Genomic DNA, 26,152 nt, shown 5'->3' on the forward strand with positions numbered 1-26,152 from the left:
ATGAAGAGCCAGGTGTTGAATAGTGACGCTCATCGAAATTTACAGTGCGGTAGCAAACGATGTTCTGGAAATTCCCATAATAGGAATAGGGATCTCAGATCGGACCCGGTGCATCTACTCGTTACGGTAACGCACTAACGAACGCCACAAGAAAGCTGAGGCACGGCTGGATAAAACTCAGTTCTGAATGTCAGGGAAATGCTTTAAAACTGAAGATTATCCATCCCCACGGATCTCTGCTGGATCCACTCTCCATCCTGTCCGCACACTGAAGGTGGCAATGGCCATGCAAGAGTGGGAAGGTAACTGGGGGCTACTGGAGCCGTTTTGCAGGAGAGAAAAATAAATACAAGAATAAAAACGCGAAAGCAAATTAAAATGTAAAAATAAATACAATGAAATCCCACCTCCTCAACCCTGACCTTCTGCCCAACTAAAGGAGGGAGATTCAGGCTGGACATGAGGAAGGAATTGTTGGCCCTGAGGGTGGTGAGAGCCTGGCCCAGGTTGGGCAGAGAGGTGGTGGATGAACCATCCCTGGAGACATCCCAGGCCAGGCTGGACGGGGCTCTGAGCAACCTGAGCTGGTGAAGATGTCCCTGCTCATGGCAGGGGGGGCACTGGGGGAGCTGGGAAGGTCCCTTCAACCCAAACTGTTCTCTGATTCTAAGATGTAATGAAGAGGAAGCATTCTGGAGTATGAGAAGATCCAACAAGCTGAGATTGCCAAGTTATCATTAAAAGCTCAGTAAGGTGGATTTCCATGGAGAAGAAGACTTCCAAGGTCCATTGCAACTCCCCCAAGCTTCAACTGCCCAAAGTAGAGAGCACGGTACCCAAATAATCCTGCCTCATTTGGGTTCATAGAATCCTAGAATCGTTTAGGTTGGGAAAGACCTTTAGAATCATCAAGCTCAAGTGTTAAACCAAGGCTCCAAAGTCCACCGCTAAACCACGTCCCCAAAAACGGTTGTTCGCTCGTTCCAATTTCTTGTTGTTGAATTCTGGTGAATTTTCACATAATAACTCACTGTTAAGAGTGGTGTTAAAAATAGTGTGTTTGATGATAACAGCAATTAAGTTCAGGGAAATTACTATCATCAACTGGAGACAAAGACAACATTAATCACTTCCAGCAGTAAACAGCACCACAGATTCAGTGACAGAAAAGAAACTCCACAGTATTTTAAGGGTTTGGAAACAGAATCGAATGGTCAAGACTCCCAAGCTCGCGTACTGATGGCAGACAGAAACCTTTACTTACTGGCCTCCCAAAATCTAAGTATTGTTGAGGTGTCCAGCTACATATCTTTGAATGCAAATTTTATGCTTGGAATTCATAAGAAAGTGGTAAAATAATATAGGAAAGCGATCATAGAATAGTTTGGGTGGGAAGGGACCATCCCAGCTCATCCAGTCCCACCCATGCTTTGGTCGAAATTACCTGGAAAGGGATTCTTGGAGCAATTCTGTGTGTTGCCTGTTCTTATCCCACAACCTCTAAGCAAGTTACCTTCTCCAGCATGGCACAAAAACTTCGTGCCATTTCTCCTCGAAATGTTTAACCGGAGGAAAAACAACTCTTTACTAAGAGATTTTGCTTATTAAATGAAATGCAGGTAAGGGATTCACTCCGTTAAGAGGAATTCGGTTGCGTTTCTGAAGCATCCGACACCATCTGGGTGCAGGATAAGTTACTTTCCTCAGCACACCGACTATTTACAGAGAGTTTCGCATGGAAAACATTAAAGCTTTGGCCCACGCCAGCTCAAACCCTAAAAGTCCAGCAGAAAGACGAGATTTATGCAACCACTTGTGTGCCAAAAGTTGTTTTCCTAAAGAGTTTACAATGTAAGCACACAAGCGGGAATCGAGAATGAAGGGCAAAGCAGCTAAATCCATATTAGCAATTTGTTTTTTAAGGCTGTAAAATAGTTGACAGATGGAAACGGGCAAAACCTTATGTCTTGCATCACTTCTGATCAGACAAAACACTGGGAAAATATGCAAGATGGAGATGGGTGTTGCAATGGTGTTGGTAGAGAAAAAGCTTCGTCCCCTTGCTGAGGAAACCGTGATTTCTAAGCATCAAAAGCGGTAAAAGATTTCAAACGTGTATCGACCTGTATTGCAAAAGGTCTAATTTCATCCCTAATGAAATAAAGTGGTAAAATAAGTATATATATTTATATATTAGATATATAGAAACTATAGCTCAAAGTAAAATAAGTCTATGTATGAATAATCAAACAAAATTGCCTTTTAGCGACAACATTTCTCGCATTACCGTCCAACACCGAAGCCACATGTTTCAAATCTGGTGTCATGTTACTACATCAGGTGGCAGGAATAAATAAATCCATTTAAAACCCCTTAATTTTCAACAAAGGAGAGAAAAAAGAACCGAAGATTCGCACATTAATTCCCCGTTTAACCCATTTTAGGATTTGTTTAAATGAAGTAGGGTAGTTACGGAATAAAAGGCTTTAATAAATGCGGTTCTCTCCGTGAGCTGGGGAACTGGCAGCCTGATCTGTGTTTCCAACATAAATACCATGTATTTTGGAAGGAAACCTTATGCTGTGGAGCGTGGGGGGTGTGAGGGAATATAGGGGTTGATCAAAGGGTTGATCCTTACGCAGAATCGGTTTTGAAAGGGCTACGAAGTCAGAAATCACGGGCTGGGCTGTTTTCCTCATCAAGGTTTTATTCGTTGAGAGCCTGGGCCATGATTTTGTGTTAAAGAAATCTCAACATGGAAAAACAGTGTTGCTGGAGAGGGAAAAAGGAGTAACCTATACATAAGCTCATATATTAGCATTTAAAAAAGGACAAGTAGCTGCCATCTATTGCTGAAGGTTTTCTAGAACATGGATTTCATCATTTGGTCGTGAAAAACTTGCCAGTAAAAGAACTGAAGTGACAAATTGATTTGTTGTGATTTATTTCAATTCCCATGGTCAAAATACACACACATTTCAAGAGACTTTGGGTCCAGGCATAAGAATCAGGGTGGCGCTAAGTCTTGGATGTAAAACAGAGTGTTTTAAGAAATAACTACATATGACAGCTGTAATAAAGGAAAAAAAGAAAATCAATAAACTGATTTAGAAAAAAACAGTAAAAAAAACCCCAATCATGCCAGAAATGTCTTATTTCCTAGGGCTGCGATAGGCTCTGACCCAACTGTCCACACTCCTGCCAACACATTTCTGTGAGCACAACGTGCCAATACACTAAAATAATAAATCTTAATAATACAAAGTCAGGAAACGAAGTGAGAGAAAAAGAAGTTTTAGACATTCCAGGATATTATTTTTCTCTTTTCTTTTTAACTCGGAGAGCTGTTATTGGCAGCTCTGTCTTCACGTCTGTCAGTTAATACACCAGAGCCTTTTGGGTTCACAGAACGGACTGGGTTGGAAAAGACCTCAGAGATCACCAAGTCCAAGCCTTGGTCCAACTCCAGTCCATTGACCAGATCATGGCACTAAGTGCCATGGCCAATCTCAGTTTACAAACCTCCAGGGCCGGTGAGTCCAGCACCTCCCTGGGCAGCCATTCCAATGCTGACCACTCTCTCTGCACAGAATTGCTTTCTCATCTCCAGCCTCAATTGCCCCTGGCAGAGTTTAAGCCCGGAGTTTAAGTTTTGTCATCCTGCGTTAGCACAGGAGATATTCCCCCCCGTGTTTTAGCCAGGCTGTACCTACCATTACATTTGAACATACTGATATTTTATTGGCACTGCACTTTCCTCCTCTTCATTAACTCTGCTTGCTGTTCTTTTGACTCTTTAAATAAGCCTCCGTCTAAGGAAATATATCTGGCTCTTTTGGTGGTTGGAAAAGCTTCCCAGCAATGGCCCACGTTGCTCGTTTGCTGAAATATATTCGAACTCAAGCTTCACGTTCACATGCGGCGGTGGCACGTTGTATTTCAAGAGGAATTCAGCACACAAGCACAGCAGCTATAAGATATCAGCAAATCGTCACCTCCAGCCTCACTCAGGAGGAATTAACTAACCAACGTGGACTTTGCTTCCATAGAAAATTAATTTTGCGATTTTGTTTTATATGATGCTTTCCAGCCACGCATCTTAAAAGATAAAGAGAGCGGCCTCTTTAAAAGGAAGACAAACCATACGCGTCTTGCCCTCGTATCCAAAAAAAGCCTCATCCTAAGAAAGCCGCCTGGTATTATTAAATCTGAGCCTCAGTTTACATCTCTCTGTTCTCCTATAACTTTAGTTAAATATGCAGCTGAAGTTTTGGAACGGCTGCACGAGCAGATTTCCAATGCTATACGAACACATTACAATAAACCTCGTAAACCAAGACACGCGAGTTACTGCCATTCATCCCAAGTGTAGCTCAAATTGTAGATACAAACCCCCAAGATTCCAGCGGTTGGGCAAAAGGATAAAAAACCCATGCAAGAAGAAATAGAGCAATTGGGGAAAACTTAGCACGAGTGATTTTTAAGGTCGCAGAAACCAACACCTCCAATAAAAAGGCACCAAGTTACAACACATCCTAGCAAGGGTTAATTGTCTTTGAGAGAAATCCTGCTTTTTAATGATTTAAGAAGCTGCTAACAAAAATACTGCTTAATATGAGACTTCTAAAAGGAGAAAAATGTCATCGGTTGATGCCAGAAATAAGAAGGCAGGAGCAGATAAAAAGGAAGCAGCTGTTTCATGTTTTAAGGTCTCATTTAACTGTTGTGTTCCCAGTCTCGCCATCCCCAGCAGAAGATGCCGGTCTGCCTGTGCTGAAAAAAACCAGCCTGTAATTGCACGTCTCTAAAGCTAATTACCTTCAGATTTCATCAGATTAACAAACTGATTTACGTTTCATCGTTGGGTTTAAAGCAAACCTCTCACCGCGGAGAGAGAAGCTCAGAAACACCTGCAGTTGTATCTAAATAAAGGCAAAGGACATCATTAGCAAACAACTTTGCATTCTGTGGCTTTCAGAAGCAGAAGAACAGATCATTTTGGAGCAGAAGGGTCCCAGAGAGCCCAGGGTGATTCCATCTCTGCACCTACATCTATTCCTCATTAAAGCCACACTGAGGACCTGGCAGGAAAACTACTGAGATCACCATCCTCTGAACGCTTTCAAGCCTACGTAATTATTTCTATCAAAGCAATCACTACCTATCTATATGTATTTTATTCTCCTTGGCTCACAACAAAGACATATTTTCTTTCCCTTTACCCTTCCTGAGAGCTTTCATTCAATTAGCCAGCGGCTTTTGATTACAGAGCGACATTAATTTAGAGAAAGGCTGGAAACCCCCAGGGGCCGTGTCCAGCCCTCGGGGATATTTATGCCCTGGATCAAATGCCTTAATGTTTCCTCCAGAGACAAATCAGGGTATTAGAGGCGGTTACAGACTCTGCTTTGGAACCGTGATAGGGTTTCTTCGCTCTTTCTTACCCCATGCGTTATCAAAGCTTTTTAGTTTAGCCGTAAACCTCAAAAGATGACCCTAGAGAACATCACCCCAAGATTCATGGCACCTTAAAGAGGTGCAAAGTCTAAAATTACAAAGGAAGAAAGCGAAGTGTGGGGTCTGGCATCTCTCCAGCTCTGTTTTGAAGTGGAAGGGTATTGTGTTCTTCAGTTGGCAGGAGTTAAGGGCACCCCAAAGCTTTCCTTGGCCGTATCCAAGTGTCGTCCATCGCTGAGACCAACAAGAAAACAACCACCTCCCGAACCACGTCAAACATCGAACAGCGAGTAAAACTAAAGCTTAATTGAAGCTGGTATTAAGATTCACGCTAATGGAGACCACCTGTTTTATGGGTAACGTTGCCAATGAAAATAGCAGGATGGGCAAAGAGTCTTAGAAGAAGAAATTTAATCTGAAACTGCTTGAATGGAGGAGGTTTCCTTTGAAACATGAGAACTTGGGAGAATTTCCGTATCGACACACTGCTGGACACAAGAACCATGAAACACTGAAGTGACGACGGCAAAGATCAGAGCGAGAGCTTTGTCTGAGGATTGTGATGTCTTTTTAGGAATGTAATTCCCGGCACTTCACAAAATTCTGGCTACTGTTTCCCAATTAAAGAGCCACATTCGGTATAAGAGAAAATAAAATCGCTTTGATCAGCCATTCCTTAGAAGAATCTCAGTCTAGTTTAGAATTCATCTCCACTCCGAAATACAGCTGACACCAGCACCACAGGGCTCCATATGAACTAACCCAGGAAATACCTACTGGCTTAAGGAAAATCCACATTTACAAGGTTTTTGCCAGTTACACAAAGCCAAATTGATGAGAAGAAGTGCACTATCAGCAAGTTTGCTGATGGCACCAAGCTGGGAGCAGTGGTGACACTGGAAGCTGTGCTGCCATCAGAGACCTGGACAGGCTGGAGAGTTGGACGGGGAGAAATTTAATGAAATAGAACAAGGGCAAGTGTAGAGTCTGGAATGTGGGCAGGAACAACCCCAGGTTCCAGTGTAAGTTGGGGAATGAGCTATTAGAGAGCAGTGTAGGGGAAAGGGACCTGGGGGTCCTGGGGACAGCAGGGTGAGCATGAGCCAGCACTGGGCCCTTGTGGCCAGGAAGCCAATGGTACCTGGGGTGGGTTAGAAGGGGGTGGTCAGTAGGTCAGAGAGGTTCTCCTGCCCCTCTGCTCTGCCCTGGGGAGACCACACCTGGAATATTGTGTCCAGTTGTGGCCCCTCAGTTCCAGAAGGACAGGGAACTACTGGAGAGAGTCCAGCGCAGCCACCAAGATGCTGAAGGGAGTGGAGCATCTCCCGTGTGAGGAAAGGCTGAGGGAGCTGGGGCTCTGGAGCTGGAGAAGAGGACACTGAGGGGGGACCTCATTAATGTTTACAGATATATAAAGGGTGAGTGTCAGGAGGATGGAGCCAGGCTCTTCTGGGTGACAACCAATGGTAGGACAAGGGGCAATGGGTTCAAACTGGAATACAGGAGGTTCCACTTAAATTTGAGAAGAAACTTGTTCATGGTGAGGGTGTCAGAGCCTGGCCCAGGCTGCCCAGGGAGGCTGTGGAGTCTCCTTCTCTGCAGACATTCAAACCCGCCTGGACACCTTCCTGTGGAACCTCAGCTGGGTGTTCCTGCTCCATGGGGGGATTGCACTGGATGAACTTTCCAGATCCCTTCCAACCCCTGACCTTCTGGGATTCTGTGATCCTGTGAAGAGCACGTGGTCTCCTACATTCCTACATAGATTTTCAGCGTATCACTGTAAATTAGTGGTTTATAGGCCAAAGGAGACCATTAGCAAAAAGAACACAATCCCAGAGCAAACCCTTTGGTTGCAATGAGAGACGGAGCAGAAATCCCTTGATGCGTGGGAATAAACAGAGCTCGGGCTGTTCCCTTAGACCAACGACTAAGGAACGAAGAAAAGCTCATAAAAACGTACCAAAATTAGTAGTCACGGCTCTAATATACAAAGCATTTGAATCCAAGAAAGCGTCGTTTCTGAAGGACTCGTACTCCCAGATAGATATCTGAAATCCTACTTGGTCGCAGCAGTTGCAGCTCTTAACCAGAGCACTAAAAATGTGCATTTGTGCTTCAAAACTTGGCCACAGCCGTCCTGGCAATGTCTGCACCAGCGGTAAGTTCACATAAAGCAATGTATGGCAGCGACGGGAGGGCCCCAATGAAGGGAGTTCATTAAAGAGAACATCGGCCAAGAGGTTTGCACGTAAGCATTTACGTTTCATTCCCTGGGATGGTTTCTGTACAAGCAGTGACAGTCACCCCGTCCTGCACCCAACAAAACGCTGATTTAATTACAGCCCAGTTTGAGGCCGTCTTTAATTTGCAGGTCTCCTGTTTATTACGGTTCCTGCGCTTGAACTTTTGGCAGCTCCTCGGAAAGCAGCGATCGGTCGAAGGGAGATGAATTATCTCCAGCTTTGGGTTCACCCTTCTCAGCTTCAGCAGATGAATTAGGCATCATTTCAACATTCACCATTTCAGCCTTCAACATATCTTCCCATCACGGTAAACAGCGTATTTTGAAATATCGAGAATAATTATGACGAGGCATTATGTGAGTGAATTAAGCTGTCTGCAGTGCATTAACGTGCTGTGCAGAAAGGAATAATGAAGCTATGGGAGAGACTGCACAGACCCCCAGTCCTGACATCAATCAGCTGGAGGAACCCACAAAAAACCCACAGCAGAAGCTTAAGAAACTAAAAAACATGGACAGAAGAAGCAATTTTAGCGATTTTCCACCATAGCCTTTAAGAAATGAGAGTTGAAAGCAGCAGTTTCAGTGACACAAAAATTCCCCATCCGTTATCAAATACTTTCAGCCCTCAAAGAGCATAAGCGGTCTAATGTTGCATTAGCACGTGCGGAGATGCTACGTGGTCACCGTGGTGCTTCTGTGAAGCCAAAAAAGACGACAAATCGCTGAGCAAACATTGGATGGTGAATATCTTAGCAGGATTTTTGCAAATGGTGTATTTTGTATGCAAGAGGCTGCAAAATTCGTTCGCCTCTTTCTGTTCCTCGAAGCATTTGGCTCATAATTAACGTTTAAGCACATTCAAATTAAAATACTTCAACCAATGCGAGGGGAGAGAGAGGAGGCAATCGCCAGTTAATGATACAATTACAAAGTGTGTTTTTTCCCTTAATCAGCTTCTAGGCATCTTATATATACTGGGAAAGTAGAGATCAATGCAAAAGGCTTTGTAGTGAGGGCCGTGAATCTGGGAGAAGAAAAACCCTAAACTCAAATGGCACAGAATGTTAATGAAAACAATAGTTTGGGTATGAAACAAGACAAGAAAACAAGTTTATATTTAGTGAGTGGTAGAAAACACAGTCAACAGCAAGCCGTAAGGGAGCAGAAAACCATTAAAAAGGGGGAAATTTAGCTATATTAGCAACTCTAATTTTCATCCCCTGAGCATTCAGGAGAGGGACCCGCTGGAATGTGCTCCAGGTACAAACACGCTCGTTTAAATGGTGTTAAAAACTGCTGACGTTCACACAAGCAGCAAAGAGAGTTTCAAATTCTCACCATTAACCAAAGCGAGCTGACTTAGGGCTGGACTGAAACCCGGGAAAAGTCGCCCTCCGAAAGCTTCTGCACTGAATTTCCTTGCGTCTTATTGCGATATCCTATAGCTACAGATTGCAAATAATCAGCTCTTTTCTAAGCTGAGATGTATTTCAGTGAATAACAAAGCAAACGTCCGACAAAGAGGGAAAGGAGAAAAGGGGAAGAGCTGTGGTTTGCACGACACTTAAAGTCACCGCGGCCGTGCCAGATGGAGTTTGTCAGCAGAGCGAATGGAAATGTCACCACGTTTGCGACAGGACCTTACCTGGGGTTTATGGAAAGGCTGGCAAGTTAAGGTGTTTAGTGAACTCCGCGACGCAGCTTTCATACCCGGCTACTCGGACAAGAGGTATCAGGAAGCAGCTTGCTGGATTTTGAAGGCTTTCTGCATTTTGTAGCTTTTTCTTTCACAAAACAATCACTTCGAGTCATTAGAGCAGGCAGGGAAAGACATTCTAAAGCAATATACTTCAGGAAAAATAAAAACCAACCTAACTGAAGTGGTTTTGAAGAGAGGTGGAGCGAGAAGGAATAAAAACAAGCCAGAATTCGGCATTGGCAGGGACAGGGGTATCTGGAACACAAAGAGCACTTATACTCTCCAAGCCCAGATTTTAACAGGCAAGAAGAGAGAGAAAGGGAGACAGATTTCAATCAAGGACTTCAGAATCAAGTTGCTAATATGACAAAGAAATAATGTGGATTGTAGATTAATTGCTCTGCAGTAAAGGCTCCACAGTTCTTAAGTTCTCTGTTTCATATATACATTAACTTCTGTTTAGAGACATCCACTGTGTCTAAACTGAAAGTAAGCCAGGATGAGAGTGTGTAGCTACAGTGACTTTTTATTATGATATTCAAACAAACAAAAAAACCCCCAAAATACCAGTTAAACGTGCTGCACTGCGCAGGATCAGACCAACATGCATAAGCTGCAAGGTGACGCACACAAAGAAAAGGAGAGAATATTTTCCAGCCGTCTGGCAGCAGCAGTTTCACTGACTTCGTCAGATTCCTTATATTAAAAACACACTGATTGCAAAAGGGAAATTGAAGCATGTTCTGTAGCTGCAGAAGAAGTTTAATAGCGTAACTGCGACAAGCAAAACTGTAGGAGGTTCAGTCTCTGAGATAAGAGAAGCAGTTCTGCATCCTGGCCGTAGTGCAACATGGGGTTTTAATTAACGAGCCAGTTTGCCCTAAAGGACTAAACCAAACAGCACAGGAACTTCTATGCAGTGAAATAAGGGATCACAGAACAGTTTGGGTTGAAGGGACCTTAAAGCTCCCCCAGTGCCACCCCTGCCATGAGCAGGGACATCTTCACCAGCTCAGGTTGCTCAGAGCCCCGTCCAGCCTGGCCTGGGATGTCTCCAGGGATGCTTCATCCACCACCTCTCTGCCCAACCTGGGCCAGGCTCTCACCACCCTCAGGGACAACAACTTCTTCCTCATGTCCAGCCTGAATCTCTCTCCTGTAGTTTAAAACCATCACCACTTGTTCTATCACAACAGGTCCTGCTGAAAATCTGTCCCCATCTTTCTTATTGGCCCCTTATTAAGCACAGAAAGGCTGCAATAAGGTCTCCCCAGAGCCTTCTCTTCCCCAGGTTGCAGTATAAGTTGGGGAATGACCTATCAGAGAGTAACATAGGGAAAAGGGACCTGGGGGTCCTGGGGACAGCAGGGTGACCATGAGCCAGCACTGGGCCCTTGTGGCCAGGAAGCCAATGGTACCTGGGGTGGGTTAGAAGGGGGTGGTCAGTAGGTCAGAGAGGTTCTCCTGCCCCTCTGCTCTGCCCTGGGGAGACCACACCTGGAATCTTGTGTCCAGTTGTGGCCCCTCAGCTCCAGAAGGACAGGGAACTGCTGGAGAGAGTCCAGCGCAGCCACCAAGATGCTGAAGGGAGTGGAGCATCTCCCGTGTGAGGAAAGGCTGAGGGAGCTGGGGCTCTGGAGCTGCAGAAGAGGAGACTGAGGGGGGACTCATTCATGGGGATCAATATGGAAAGGAGGAGTGTCAGGAGGATGGAGCCAGGCTCTTCTTGGTGACAACCAATGATAGGACAAGGGGCAATGGGTGCAAACTGGAACACAAGAGGTGCCATTTAAATATGCGAATGGCCCAGGCTGCCCAGGGAGGTTGTGGAGTCTCCTTCTCTGCAGACATTCAAACCCGCCTGGACACCTTCCTGTGGAACCTCAGCTGGGTGTTCCTGCTCCATGGGGGGATTGCACTGGATGAGCTTTCCAGGGCCCTTCCAATCCCTCACATTCGGGGGTTCTGGGATTCCTGGATGTGCTATTGCTACCAGGCTTCTTCACAGAAGAAGTCTCCCAACCAGTAAGAGCTGATGCTATTTTAGACTTCGTTTTGGTAAGTAACAAGGACATTAAGAAGGGCTGGTGGTGTAAAATTACCTTGGATTAAGTGCACACAAGTAAAGTCATATTAAATTCAGGATAAAACGAGGTAAGTGTTGTAAGAGAATCAAAATTCACTCTTTTTAACTATGAGACATTAAATAAGACAGTAACATCAAGTGGAGTAAGGAGAGAAGGAATGGGAAAGCAGCCATCTAAGTATTTCTTTGAGGTCAAAGATGCAAAACTATGTGAAAGCTGTATCTTCAGAACTAATCTCAAAAAGCACATTAGGAACAATTAAAGAGTCTACGTATCATGGAGAGGAAAGGATTCATTAGCAACATCTTAGAAGCCAGAAAGTAACATAGAGATAAAAAAAGAACTGCCAAATGTCAAGCTGTACTAGACCTCAGCAACCGATCAACACAATCATAAGAGACGTTTCAGCCACACAAGAGAGGAGAGCAGAAAGGGAAGAGGGTTTGCTGTAAGGACAGACGGGAGATCAAAACAATCAGCTACATCGCTAAAACTAAATTAGAGGTTTCACTCAAGACAAGGACGCTGAAAATGGGAACAAGGTTATGAACAATGCACAACTAAGGCGGAGACAAAACTCAAGTGTTTCGAGGTGTTTGGAGTCGGTGAGAGCAGAGAGCACAGATCCCATCATTCCCTAAGAAATGGCCCACGAAATAACGCCAAGAACTCAACAGTACTCAAAGCTTCAGGACAGGTTTTGACTAAAAGAACTGAAGTAATAAATGAAAAACCGAGTTAAGCAATAGAGCTGAGAGCACTAAACTGTGTTATGTCAGTGGTTTTTGCCTGTGAAAATAATTAGTTGTACAGAGCCAGGACCTACAGCTGAGCTAATTCAAAGTTTATCACAGCTTTCAACACATTGAGAGTTCCTGGGTGGAGATAAAGATTATTTCAAGAATCACAGCGGTTAAAGGGACAGAAGCCAGCTCAAGGATGGCATTTTGACAGACTTTGACATCTTCTTCAATGACACAGACATAAAAAGGAAGGGTCCTAATCGCGCAATCTGTTGACGAAGTTGAAGCGGATCATCAGTAAAACCATGGAAAGGAACAACACAGAAGGACAAGCGCTCAGGAATGGCAATGTGGCCCAGGAACAGCAGCAGGATAACACCTTATGATGCTGTTAGCAACTGAGAAGAATGTTCACTGTCAAGACTGGGAGCTCATCAGCTGGAAACCAAGGATGTGAAAGAACAGGGTATATTAGTCCATTTTAAAATGAATAAGAACTATTAACTGCTGCTTGGAGAAGAGGAGACTGAGGGGTGACCTCATTAATGTTTACAGATATATCAAGGGTGAGTGTCAGGAGGATGGAGCCAGGCTCTTCTTGGTGACAACCAACGACAGGACAAGGGGTAATGGGTTCAAACTGGAACACAGGAGGTTCCACTTAAATTTGAGAAGAAACTTGTTCCTGGTGAGGGTGTCAGAGCCTGGCCCAGGCTGCCCAGGGAGGTTGTGGAGTCTCCTTCTCTGCAGACATTCAAACCCGCCTGGACACCTTCCTGTGGAACCTCAGCTGGGTGTTCCTGCTCCATGGGGGGATTGCACTGGATGAGCTTTCCAGGGCCCTTCAATCCCTGACACTCTGGGATTCTGTGAATGAATGCAGCAAAACCCTGCCATAAAAAGACCCAGAAAGGTCCATGAAGAACCCAGAGAAGCCGCTGTACAAAGACCTGATCTCCACAGCCGACCAAAACTGTATGAGATCAATACAAGCGAGCTCAGAGGAAAAACAAATGAGGCAACTGAACCCGAATAACCTGTTTCGCAGGACAAAAAAAATGAGAGTTTGTCTTGCTTAAGCCAAAAAACAAATACAAAAGGCTGAGAGAGGATAGGACTTGTCCAAATTCATCCGGGGAAAGCGGAAAACCCAGCTGCCAAACAAGGAGATGGAGAGGACGTTGAAGCTCGATGACAACACCGGTATAGGAAAAGCTGGCAGAACTCACTGTGAATACAGGTAGGGGTGAGATGGGAATGAACACAGCGGAGCTTAAGGGATAGGAGACAGAACTGCTCTTAAACATCTACAAAGTCCTGACACACAGCTCCACATCCACAAATAGCAAAGCAAATAACTGAGGGTAGGCACAGTCCAGCATTGATTACGGAAGGCAAACCATCAGTCAGCAAATAACCTGTAAGTTAAAATATAACATACACATATTTACTGTCTCCTGTGATTACCAATTTGATAAAAGAGAAGCCTGAACGTTTAAATAAATCATTACACAAGTGCCCACCTTTGCACGCAGGACATGACTTTCTCTCCTGAAAGCAGAATTTACATTAAATGAAAACAACGAGGCTTAGTAATTGCTGCTTGTCTACCCAGCGACACAAAGGTTTTACCTGGCAGCTCTTGCAAACTCCTCTCTATCTAAAAATTAGGACTTGACGATGAACTAAAACTTTATCAATTTGTAGAGTAAAAACTCTCCAGCTGGAAAATTATCACCAATATCATAACTGATGTTAAAAAGAACCAAAACACAGTCCAAAGTCAGCCTATCAAATCTACCCATCTGCTACCAACAGGATGAAGTTTCCCAAGGACTTAATAACCACCATCTTTACCAGGAGGTGATGTGCACATTTCACATTTTCACAGGTATTCCTAATATTTTCTTCAAACTTCAGGAAATACCTTGAAAAATACCACTATAGCTTAAAGGACCTTTTTTCCCAGGTGGATCTCATTTCCTTGCTCAATATTATCATGTGCATCATCTCTGCTGCAAGTGACCCCCACGGTGAGTTTGTGTGAAATATCAAACAAATCAACGTGAAGTTGTCAGCTTTCACATAATAATTGGTTGAATAAGGGTGAAGATGGAAGAATTTGGGTTCCTACATTTGACCAAGCTTAAAAAAAGGCAGAATTCACAGAATCTCAGCCTGGTTGGGTTGAAGGGACCTCTGGAGATCATCCAGTCCAACCCACCTGCTCACGCAGGGTCACCAGAGCAGATCACACAGGGTCGTGTCCAGGCGGGTTTGAATGTCTCAGAGAAGGAGACTCCACAACCTCTCTGGGCAGCCTGGGCCAGGCTCTGGCACCTCAAAGTGAAGAAGTTGCTCCTCATATTCAGATGGAACCTCCTGTGTTTCAGTCTGTGCCCGTTGCCCCTCATCCTGTCGTTGGGCACCACTGAACAGAGTCTGGTCCATCCTCTGACACCCACCCTGGAGATATTTATCAGCATTGATAAGATCCCTCTCAGCTTTTCTTCTCCACACTGAACAGACTCAGTTCTCTTGGTTGCTCCTCTTCAGAAAGATCCTCCACGAAGATCCTTCAAATATCCAGAGCCTCATTTGAGATCTCTGTTCCAGACCCGGGAGTACGTTTGTCCTTCAAAGGGCCCCCATACCATCCTAAGTCCATATACTGCAGGTTGTTACTCGACTTAGCCCAGAGCAAGACGGTGATCAAGGTTTCTATTCATTACCTACAACTGCAGTAGCTGCAGAGTCTCCGTGACCGCAGTCTGATCTATGAGCGCTTTCATGATCCACCAACCTTCACCCACCGCTTCTTCATCTCCAGCTTCACCATCACAGTCAGTCCGACACCTGAGTGTGTTATGTGTGTTGTGACTGCACTGAATTAAGGGAAACAATGAGCTTCATCTTATTCTGCAGGTACCACCAGCCCTGGGCAGCACAAGAAGAAACAGGGATGGTCCTTGAGCTGTGTCTTGTGAGAACAAGACATTAAAGACAGACACTACAAACACCATCTCTCTTTTCTCATCCCGGGCTGTATGACGCTTTGTTTTCTTCAACATCAACACCTACTCATTTAAACTCAGAGATCTCATTAGAACGTAGCCGTGTTAATTAGCGAGCATCCTGCTTTACGTCACAAAACATTTTAAGATCCACCAGGCTGAGGCGACATCAGAAGGTGACAGCACCTTTTTGCTCTTGATCAGGAACATCAAACCCCTTGGATGCCAATGAGTTGGTTCAGCTCGGACAACACAAAGCGCAAGTAATGTTGCTTGAGAGAAAGAAAAATGTATTTTTAAATAGTTATACATTAATTGCTCCTACCTGTATTTTGATTGGCCAGGTGAAATTGCTGACGTAAACGAAGAAAGTGATGTTCGGATTGTTGCGGAAATCAAATTTCTCATTGGAGAAACTGTCCTTGTATTCTTTTATGTTGGTTCTTGAAACAACTGGAATTTCCTCTCCAGCCTGCGTGCCAGCTGTTTGCAGATGTTAACAAGTGGCAAGAAAAGATGTTACAACGCACATTTTAAGTGACAAACAAAAAGAGCAAAGCATCATGAATTTTAATGTTATAGAATTAACGATTCATCTGAAAGCTGCTATTTTAAGCTGCATTGCGTTATCAAAATCACCGTATGTCAAAATCCTGCAGTACTAAAAATCAACTTTGCACCTTTGATGATTACAAAACACACTATTAAGATGGAAAAACATGGTTATTTTTAATATTTTAATTCTGCCCCGCGGGTCTAACATTTAAAATCATTACAGAAGAAGTTCATAGGTTAAAAAGCCCTAAAACTTTCCCCAATTAAATCTGCATTTGTCAAAAAGTGGTAACTGAAACAAGGCACCAAGCAACTTAGATCACAGTCCTCTTACCTGCAAAACTTGTGGACCAAGTAATGTTGAGGTTGAAGTTTTTAGATGCGTTGATAAACATGTCCAGGTCTCTGTTTTGCTAGGGGGAGAAAAGGAAAACAACATATTTAGGATAAGGAATTTAATTGTACTGTTTCGCAGTGAAAAAAATCTTTGGATTTGTTATTTACATCAGGAAATACATGAAGCAAAAAATGATTTAGTTTTCTGAAAGTTGTATTGTCAATAATTAACAATAAAGAACAAAACAAGTTGCGTGCGTAGAACAAAGCAGGAAGAACAGAGACACAACGTATGGGTTGAACAACTTGCAAAACTGAAGTTGCCCAGTAGTTCCAACTATGAAGAATCAACTGTGGTTCCTGATGAAGTTTCACCATGAAGATTTGAAACCATGTTGTCAAACCAAGCTCAAAATGCCTGGTTGCTTTGTGGAACCGGACAAACGTGCCGTGTCAAGGGGCTACACCTGGAGACCTGCTGAACTGTAATAATTCATTGCCTCCATGGCCAAGAGAAGACAAATATATATCCAAAGGGTGAGGTTGGAAGGGAAGGCAGAAGATTTACCTCTTCGGGTGTTGCTACGAAGTTGATTGCTGTGTAATAGCGATCATCCTCTTGAGAAAGGCTGAAGGTGAACTGATAGTCAATGAGCAGAGTATCTGTAAGGAAAGCACGGAGAAAGTCACCCCTTGTCTTGGAATAAAACAAACTCCTGCAAGGCGAGCACGATGCTGCTGAGGGCACATGCGCTGTGACAAATTACTCCAACCTACGTACGATCCCACACAAAAGGAATGGACTCCCATCTTTAAGTTGTGCCTAGAGGGGAAAAGAGGAGACATTTTCCACGCTATAGCCTCCAACCTTAATCTAAATGAATGTTTCAAGATCTATGTTATAAAAAACAAGCCACGATATTTATTTTCCACACTTCAAGACTTCTATGTTCTAAGGGAATGCTAGGAAAATGAAATCGATGTGGAAACCCCAATTGGAAAGGGAAAAAATTCCACGTGTTGTAGGTTTCTGTACATCAGTAGACTTCACAGGGAGGATTTCTATGGAGCAGCTGCTTGTTAAGGGACGCGGCTGCCACCCAGCCCCGAGTCTCATCATGCCAGGAGGAGCAGTTCTTGGTCCACCTGTACCCATAGAATCAGAGAACAGTTTGGGTTGAAGGGACCTTCCCAGCTCCCCCAGTGCCACCCCTGCCATGAGCAGGGACATCTTCACCAGCTCAGGTTGCTCAGAGCCCCGTCCAGCCTGGCCTGGGATGTCTCCAGGGATGGTTCATCCACCACCTTTCTGGCCAATCTGGGCCAGGCTCTCACCACCCTCAGTGTTAAAAATTCCTTCCTCATGTCCTGAATCTCCCTTCTTTAGTTTAAAACCATCAGCCCTTGTCCTACCACAACAGGCCCTGCTGAAAAGTTTGTCACCATCTTCCTTCATGTCCCTTTAGAAGTACAGCAAGGCCACAATAAGGTCTCCCTTCTCCTCCTCCTGTGCTCGTGTCTCCCTAGGGCCGGGCTATGACCTCTCAGGGTACAGCCAATTTTGCGGATACATCCACCAACCTCAGTAACCTTTTATTATAACGCATTATTATGACTTGTACATATTCCAAAAACCCGTGCGGAGGTATTCCAAGCACTAACAAATACAAAGTGATCCACCAGGCGCCACTTTTCTCTTATTGCCTCTTAGAGCCCTTGTTGGACAGACACGAGCAAGACAACCTGCTGACGCCTCCCCACAACCCCACTAAGACAGAAGTTACCATGGAAGAAGAAAACCAAGTGAGACTGAATGTGTGTAGCATGAGTTTGATCCTATAAGAGCTGCAAAGTTGTGTCTTTTCCCCATTTTTGCCACTTCACCACCCCTACCACCGGTGGCAATGAATTAGGTCATCCTTGCAAAGAATCCCATGAGAAGAGTTCAATTTTGCTAAATGCACCACGTTGATGTTTTGTATTGCCCAAAAATACTATTTGAGACCTGCACCGTTATGTAATTTCAGATTACATCTCCCCGTGCCTGCCAATGTGCTGATTGCCAATATTTGCAAATAGAAGCTGGAGAGTTTCCATGGAGTAATCCGAATCTTGGCAAAGCATCTCCTCGAATTGCAGGGGAATCCAACTGTTCACTTCAGGGCAAACGTGGCAGTTTTGAAACCTTACCCATGCTAACACGGGAAAGAATTTAAAGAAAATAGTTATTTTGCGCTAACAAAAATTCTAAAGCTGTGCTTTGCTTTTGACTTACAAAGTGTATATTTTAGATAGTTTTCCAGAAGACCAGATTTCATCTCAAAGTCATGTAAGAAACAAATCATCACATGGCCCTTAAAGAGTATATTTGGTTCTCTTTAAGCAATATTTTCATGAAAACTCAGGTTTCTTTAAACTATTTTTTAGTCTTCCCCATGTATTTTAAATACATAACGCACTCTATTTAAACCAGATGCTGAGGCAACTAAAACTAGTTTAAAATCAGATCAACTTTAAACACATTTTTATCTCCAAACATAATTCTACGAGTACTCACAGTAACATGTTCCTTTAAGTGGATTTCCCTGATATCTGTTTTCAACTTCGCACCTAAAATGAAGACATATTTTCAATAAACAGCTATGTTTTTCAGCATTATTTCCAGCCACTAAAAGCCAGAAAATACAACCTCTGCTGATAACGGTATAAAACTACAAATAAAAAATGCAAGTCTAAGCTATACCGGGCTGATGAAGAAATTCTATGAACCTTCCAAGTCGAAGTGGCATGCGATGAAAATTAAATATTAAATTCTAGATATTAACCTTTGCATCCACTTGGAATGTATTTATTAGCTCTTGACAATGCATGGAACTGGATTATTACACGAAAAACTGAAGTCTGCATTTACATTTATGGCTATTCCAGGATCTAGTCCTATAAAGGTTTACTCAGGCGAGCAGCACTTGAAAAATAAACCCGGCAACGGAATTATTCGCAATGAAATTATTTCCACTAACACTGCACTAACAGCATTTCTGTTAATGCTACAGAGAAACCTTCAGCAAATCTGTTGCCCTGGAACTGCTCTATTAAAACGCTTGAATGTCAAAGTCTTATTTCAGATATTTTACACTCGCCCCGAACAGCATCAGGGTGCAGAGACAGTAAAAATCTACCAATTAAAGAGAAACTATTGATGGATAAAGCAAAGTGGTTTGCACAGCTTGGGGGTGGGGGTATTACTTGTTCATCCCAGCCCTTCTGCATGACATTCGCAGTCGAAATGCTCTTAAAAATGGAAATCTTAAGGAAAATCATTTTGTTGGCGTTATCCCCTTGGGGGAAACACATCAACGAAGTTACGCAGCCGTCAGTAGGAAAGATGAGGGGAGAGATCATAAATACAGTTATTAAAACATGTAGGGGTTCGGTACCGGTGTGTGTGTGCGGTCTTTTGATTTCAAATAGCAAAGGGGAATGAACTCACAGTTGACATTCGTCTCCTTTGATCCCCTTGGTAGTGCAGAAGCATTTCCCCGTGTTTGTGTTGCAGACAGACGCGTGGCCATTGCACTTGCAGGCTGTTGAATGAAGCGAGAGAAACAGAGAATCGATAGCAATTAAATCCTTCAGTTGCCAAACTGAGATATATTAACAATTAAAGTGCGGCTGAAAACCCATTTGGTTTTCTTTTGGTTTCTTTGTGATACACAAGGCAGCCAAAAATAGAACCCTGCATCAAAACAGAGTGACTGCAGGCTCCAGGACTCATGTTTCGTGTGAAATCATGATTAGACTGTGCTTTCTAGCCTCAAAAATGTGTTTTAATTCCTCTCCTGTTTTCAGATAGCACTAGGGATGTCATAACTGGTGGGAAAAAGGCAATATTTGGAATAGTTTTGGGCTTGCTAACACGTTTCAGTCAAACTCAAAACTCTTGAGAGAAGAGTTTTCTGCAAATAAAGCCAAGCTCGTGGTGCTTTTAGGGCTTTTTCTAGAAATAAATAGACCTTTGAGGAAAATACGTCATTATCAACACCACCAATGTATCTGAAGTGTAGAGCAGTTAGTGCCAAGAACGTGATGCCCGTTCTGCAAGTGGTTTGGGATACATTCCCCAGTATATTTTAGAAGAGCATGAGCTGAATGACACTGAGTTGGGGTTGGAGACGATCAGGAATGTCCCCAAACTACCTCAGGTTTGTGGGACACTCAAAATAGAGGAGATCAGCTACCCCGAGCCCACTCGAGATGCAAACCGAGGTGTTGCAGTGGGGACACCCAGGAGATTTGCTTCAAAAGTTCCTCCCAATTCAAATTAAAGTGTCAACGTTGACACGCTTTGAGACCTCTATTCATAAAAAGATAAAGGTACACGCAAAAAAGGCTCAAAGCAAAACCAACAAATACCAATAAATCCAACACAAGCGGTTATAATGTTCACTACGACCAGAAGAATGGATTGAATGACTTCTCCTGGAAGGCAGGTGCCTTCTAGAAGTTGTTGTACAAATGAAGACGCTTTCACCTGGAGCTGTACAATGTGAGAGGGGAAAAAGGACAGGAAGAGAAGATTCCTCATTTGTGGTCCATGAGTTTGCTGGAATTAGTTTGTTTTAAAATGAGCCATTTAATTTACCAGTAGATTTTTGGGCATTCTGAACATCCTTGCCAACCCTGGACCTTATTTTATAAATCCTTTTGATGCCTTCTTTACATTGGCACATAAGGGAAGCTTTAATGTATCAGGGACACTTAATTGTGCTTCTGAGATGTGGATGAGCTGTTTCCTAGCAGCAACACGGAATAAAATATGAAGCAGCATAAAGGCCTATTGTGGGAACGAGCAGACTGCACGAAGATTTGACAAAATAATTGTATCCTGTGAAGCAAACACGCTTCTCATTAGTGGTACTTAAAAAAGAATAGTTCTTCATACTATTGAGAACGCCTTGTAGTGCCTTCCTCGTGCTCTGCCAAAGGTAAGCTAAGTGAAATTTGATCAATATTGAACATTAACATACATAAAAATCAGGAGAAATTCATGTTGTTTAGATGCAGATCACAGTATCTTGAGCGTTAACATTAATGTTTCCTCACCCTGCTCTTTAGCCACAGGAGGCTGAACACTCAAATATCTTTATATTACTTATTTCTCCATTTTTCCATGAGCCCCGTAACTGGAGATCATCCACTAAAGGACTGGAACACGCACAAAGAAGAGAAATTAGCTCGTGGCTTTTCAGATAACACGAAGTTTGGAAACAAACCATTGACACCCTCGCTGGAGTTCAAAATCTTCCTCCAGAGTTTGACGCTAGAGCAGAAAATCAAAACTACTGGAAATGGTTTTTTGACTGTGAAGCATTGAACAGTCTGACAACGAACCACCTTGCGGCGAGTCTCCTTCCACCTTCTGCACAAACCAGGGCTCACGGACTCATTCGGAGATGGTCACAGGGATTTCCACTCCTCTTCTCACATCTGTGATGGTCCAGCTTCCCAATGACAACTGCATCATCACAGAATGCCAGACTGGATGGGTTAAAGTGACCTCTGGAGATCATCCAGTCCAACCCACCTGCTCACGCAGGGTCACCAGAGCAGATCACACAGGGTCGTGTCCAGGTGGGTTTGAATGTCTCAGAGAAGGAGACTCCACAGCCTCTCTGGGCAGCCTGGGCCAGGCTCTGGCACCTCACAGGAAAGAAGTTTCTCCTCATGTTCAGATGGAACCTCCTGTGTTTCAGTCTGTGCACATTGTCCCTCATCCTGTCGTTGGGCACCACTGAACAGAGTCTGGTCCATCCTCTGACACCCATCCTGGAGATATTTATCAGCATTGATGAGATCCCTCTCAGCTTCTCTTCTCCAGGCTGAACAGCCCCAGCTCTCTCAGTCTCTCCTCCTCAGAAAGATGCTCCAGATCCCTCATTGTCCTCGTAGCCCACCACTCGACTCCCTCCAGTAATTCCTTGTCCTTTTTGAACTGGGGAGCGCAGAACTGGGCCCACAACTCCAGATGCAGCCTCACCAGGGCAGAGCAGAAGGGGAGAAACAACCTCCCTCCACCTGCTGGTCACACTCTTCTTAATGCACCCTGGATACCGTTGGTCTTGTTGGCCACATGGTCACATTGCTGGTTCGTGGTCAACCTGCTGTTCTCCAGATCTTTCTCCATGATGTTGCTTTCCAGCAGATCAACCCAATCTGTACTGGTGCCGGGGGTTGTTCCTCCCCAGGAGAGGACCCTTGTTGAACTTCATGAGGTTCTTCTCTGCCCAGATCTCACCTCCCAACACCGTTGTTCCATGCCAAGTGCTCAGTTGTCCTCCAATGTCCCCACGCAGCCCTGGGAGGGGGGAGCGGGCAGGACCGCGGCACCAGCCGCTCATCCGGAGCCACCAGCAAACACTCCGTTCAGAACCGCTGCGATCTGATTCCAGGCATAATAGCGCCTTCAGTCCTCTCGCAAATAACTTCCTTATCTACTGCGAGCATATTTTCATGCGAAAGTTTAATCAGAAAATTCAAAAGATCCTGAATGCGGAGAAAGCACCTTGCAGCTATTTTTACATTTGATGTGCCGCATTTCTCGCCCTTCCCGATGAACACTTCTCCGCGTTGGACACTTCCTAAAAGCAATCGCTGAGGAGTGATTTAGCCGTCATTTCATTATTATCTGCCCAGCTCCGAAAACACCAATGCCCGTGATGAAATGCAAACAATTCTTTCAGAGCAAGAACTGCAGTTTGTCGAGATTTTTCCAACACAAGCGACAGAGCAATGTTCACCTGCCCTGGTGGGACTGAGCAGCAGGAAAAGCATCTTATTCCATCTGTTCTCTTTATTCCTCCCTGGATTTTGAAGCCCATCGTTACCTCTTCCAGCTCTGCTTGGGCTTACCTGTTCAACAGGCAACTACAATCCTAATGATGTCGCTCAAACTCCTGATGGATCAGCAGAATAGGAAATGCTAACCAGTAGCATTTTTCCAGCGCTGAATGTTCACCATTTTGAGGATATTTGCACTGAATATTTGTCATTTTGAGGATATTTCTGGTCCCCATGCTGCTGAGGCCATTGGGCTGATGCTACAGATCTACACGTAGAAGTGCGAGGACTCACACTAAGTGTGTAAACGCAGAGATGCTGGTGCATCACGATGGATGTCACCATGCACGGACGTCACCATGGGGTCTAAAAACAAAGCCGTATACAACACTGCTCATAAATGCACAAAAAAGAGTGGATTTAGCACATCGTTAAAGGGAAAGGAAGGAGGAACCGCGGCTCAGAGGAGGGGAAAAAGCAGGAGTTGGCTCTGTTGCCCATCAGCAGATCTTCATGTGAACGATTCCCCTCTGGAAACCTTCCCTCCGAGCAAATATTCGCTCTGGCTGCATCAGACAGGACGATTTCCTCTCGCTTTCCCTCTTCCAAGCCGCATCGCTCGTTCTGCCCCGTTTCCTGCTCCCCTCCTACCTTTGCCTTCACAGTAAATAACGTTAAATCACAGCAAATTAAAAACCTGCGCCCAAAGCACTTGAGAGCAAAACACTCTTGACATGAGCTACTGGTTTCATCAGATAACAAGTGAATGCTGTTCCACAGCTCTCTCAATACATTTTCTAATTTCTTTTTCAGGCATCTGGCTGACTTCTGTTTGTCATTCATTATCTCCACAATAAACTATTTCTGGACAATCCTCAAACGAAAGGGTCCAAAGTAACTTAGTCTTGATTTCCACGCGCACAGAAAAGCAACAAATATCAAAAGGCACTTTGTGATCCAGTGATTAAACCTGAATGCTCAGAGCAGAATTAGATGTGTTCTCAGGCCATCTCAGCTTCAATTTATTCATCCCTGCACTTCAAATTATCTCTGCACAAAATGAGTTTACGAATATCAGCGGTATTTAATCTCGCAGATAATGTTCTGAAATGAAGCGTCGGAGATGCACCTTTTCCTTCGCACCCGTGCCATTGTGCTGTCGTAATTTCGTATCCAAGCTACTGCGACACTGTGATTTTCCAAATCTTCCCTCAAATCATCACCATCTTCACAGCCACAAGCATCACCAAGTTGTTCTTGCTTTAGGAAACAGGACGTTGGTGCTCCAGCTATTGACTCCCATCTTCATCCAGAAGGTTGATGCTGCTTCTGCTAAACATCCTAAAGGAATTTCCAGTATTTTCTACCAGATTATTTCCATCCTTGGAAGGAGTAACTCAAAGTCTTCAATGTCTCCTCATCAATGACCTTCACTTATTTCTTCTGGGATGCCTACAAACCACCCACATTCATTTTACTGACACTAATACCGAACAATCTTATTTCTGTACTACCTTTTCCATTGCTGTACCTAATTCTAAATATATTCCATAAAAGCTTTTCGGAGCAAGAAGCCCCTGCCATTACATTTGCGTATCAGCCAGCACAGCTCAGTTCTGGTTTACAACTTTTCTCCCTGTGCTTCAATACAAAATTGGCAATAATTCAGAATAATTTCACAAGGTTCAAGGTCAAAACTTCAACTCTTACATGTTCATTGCTCAGTTTTAACCTGTATTAATCTTCCGAGAAAGATTTTTCCCCTGGTTTGTTAAGTGGATCTTGCACAACTGAAAAACATCCTTTGTGCCAAACAACTTTATAAACTTTAAATGCAATTTTAACAGGGATCACCTAATCCTCAGCTGAAATCCAGCCAACTCCTCAACTGAAATACGGCAAGTCTTTTATGAAGCAGACAATTATAGCAATGAACGCACAACGCAATTAACCAAATATAATAAAAGGTGAAATTTCAATGAGCAGAAATTTATCCAAGACATTGGGATTAACACTGTTTCTTTTCAAATCAGGATTGTCAAACGCTAAAACGCACCCACTTTTCACTGCGGTCATTGGATGTTTGCAAAAGAGGGTAAAAAATCATCTTTATATCGTGCAATGAATGTCAAAGAATTTTACCAAGCAGTTTCCACATCTTTGATTTGAAGAAACACGGATTGTGCCTTGCTTGCAGGAAAGAAAAGATACATTATCAGGATATAATTTCAGATACCAGAGGAATGAGTGAAGAGCAAAACACATCAAAGAGTTGAGCGCAGGAGGGTTTAAAGCATCACTTACGCTGACACGTTCCTCCATTCGTAGGATCCCCGTAGTAGCCCGAGATACAAGTTTCACAGTGTTTGCCGGTTGTCAGATTCTCACACTTCTCGCAGATGCTTTCGTTGATACACTTACTGTGCCCATTGCACTGGCAGGCTGGGGAAAATGCAGGAAATAATGAGCATTTGTACTCCAATATAGCACCTCACCAGCCTGAGTTCTGCAGAGGCTGAAAGAAAACATTTCATGCACTTTGCGAAACAGTTTTTGTTGGCAATACATGAACGCCAAGAGAGGTGTGTGTTGAAAAGCTGAAATTGAAAGCAACACGGGGAAAACTGAACTCCAAAACATCAGTTGCAGATTGGACAGAGAGGACAGAAAGGGACCTGGGGTGCTAATGGACAGGAAGCTCAACAGGAGCCAACAGTGTGTCCAGGTGGCTGTTAGCGACTGAGAAGAATGTTCACTGTCAAGACTGGGAGCTCATCAGCTGGAAACCAAGGATGTGAAAGAATAGGGTATATTAGTCCATATTAAAATGAATAAGAACTATTAACTGCTGCTTGGAGAAGAGGAGACTGAGGGGTGACCTCATTAATGTTTACAGATACATCAAGGGTGAGTGTCAGGAGGATGGAGCCAGGCTCTTCTCAGTGACAACCAACGACAGGACAAGGGGCAATGGGTTCAAACTGGAACACAAGAGGTTCCACTTAAATTTGAGAAGAAACTTGTTTGGGGTGAGGGTGTCAGAGCCTGGCCCAGGCTGCCCAGGGAGGTTGTGGAGTCTCCTTCTGTGCAGACATTCAAACCCGCCTGGACACCTTCCTGTGGAACCTCAGCTGGGTGTTCCTGCTCCATGGGGGATTGCACTGGATGAGCTTTCC

General features: G+C 43.9%; 1 protein-coding gene across 1 annotated transcript in view; it reads right to left on the reverse strand.

The window, feature by feature from the left end:
- ATRN (attractin) overlaps positions 1 to 26,152 on the reverse strand; it is a 170,323-nt gene that overhangs the window by 54,809 nt on the left and 89,362 nt on the right. Inside the window, exons 19-24 of the mRNA XM_065836240.2 lie at positions 25,281 to 25,418; positions 19,630 to 19,723; positions 18,697 to 18,749; positions 16,708 to 16,802; positions 16,138 to 16,216; positions 15,574 to 15,731 (exon numbers count right to left, since the gene is read on the reverse strand). Coding sequence (XP_065692312.2) covers positions 15,574 to 15,731; positions 16,138 to 16,216; positions 16,708 to 16,802; positions 18,697 to 18,749; positions 19,630 to 19,723; positions 25,281 to 25,418 — 617 coding nt within the window. The remainder of the gene's footprint in view (positions 1 to 15,573; positions 15,732 to 16,137; positions 16,217 to 16,707; positions 16,803 to 18,696; positions 18,750 to 19,629; positions 19,724 to 25,280; positions 25,419 to 26,152) is intronic.

This window comes from Patagioenas fasciata, chromosome 4, assembly GCF_037038585.1.
Source record: "Patagioenas fasciata isolate bPatFas1 chromosome 4, bPatFas1.hap1, whole genome shotgun sequence".
In the NCBI taxonomy this organism is placed as follows: domain Eukaryota; kingdom Metazoa; phylum Chordata; class Aves; order Columbiformes; family Columbidae; genus Patagioenas; species Patagioenas fasciata.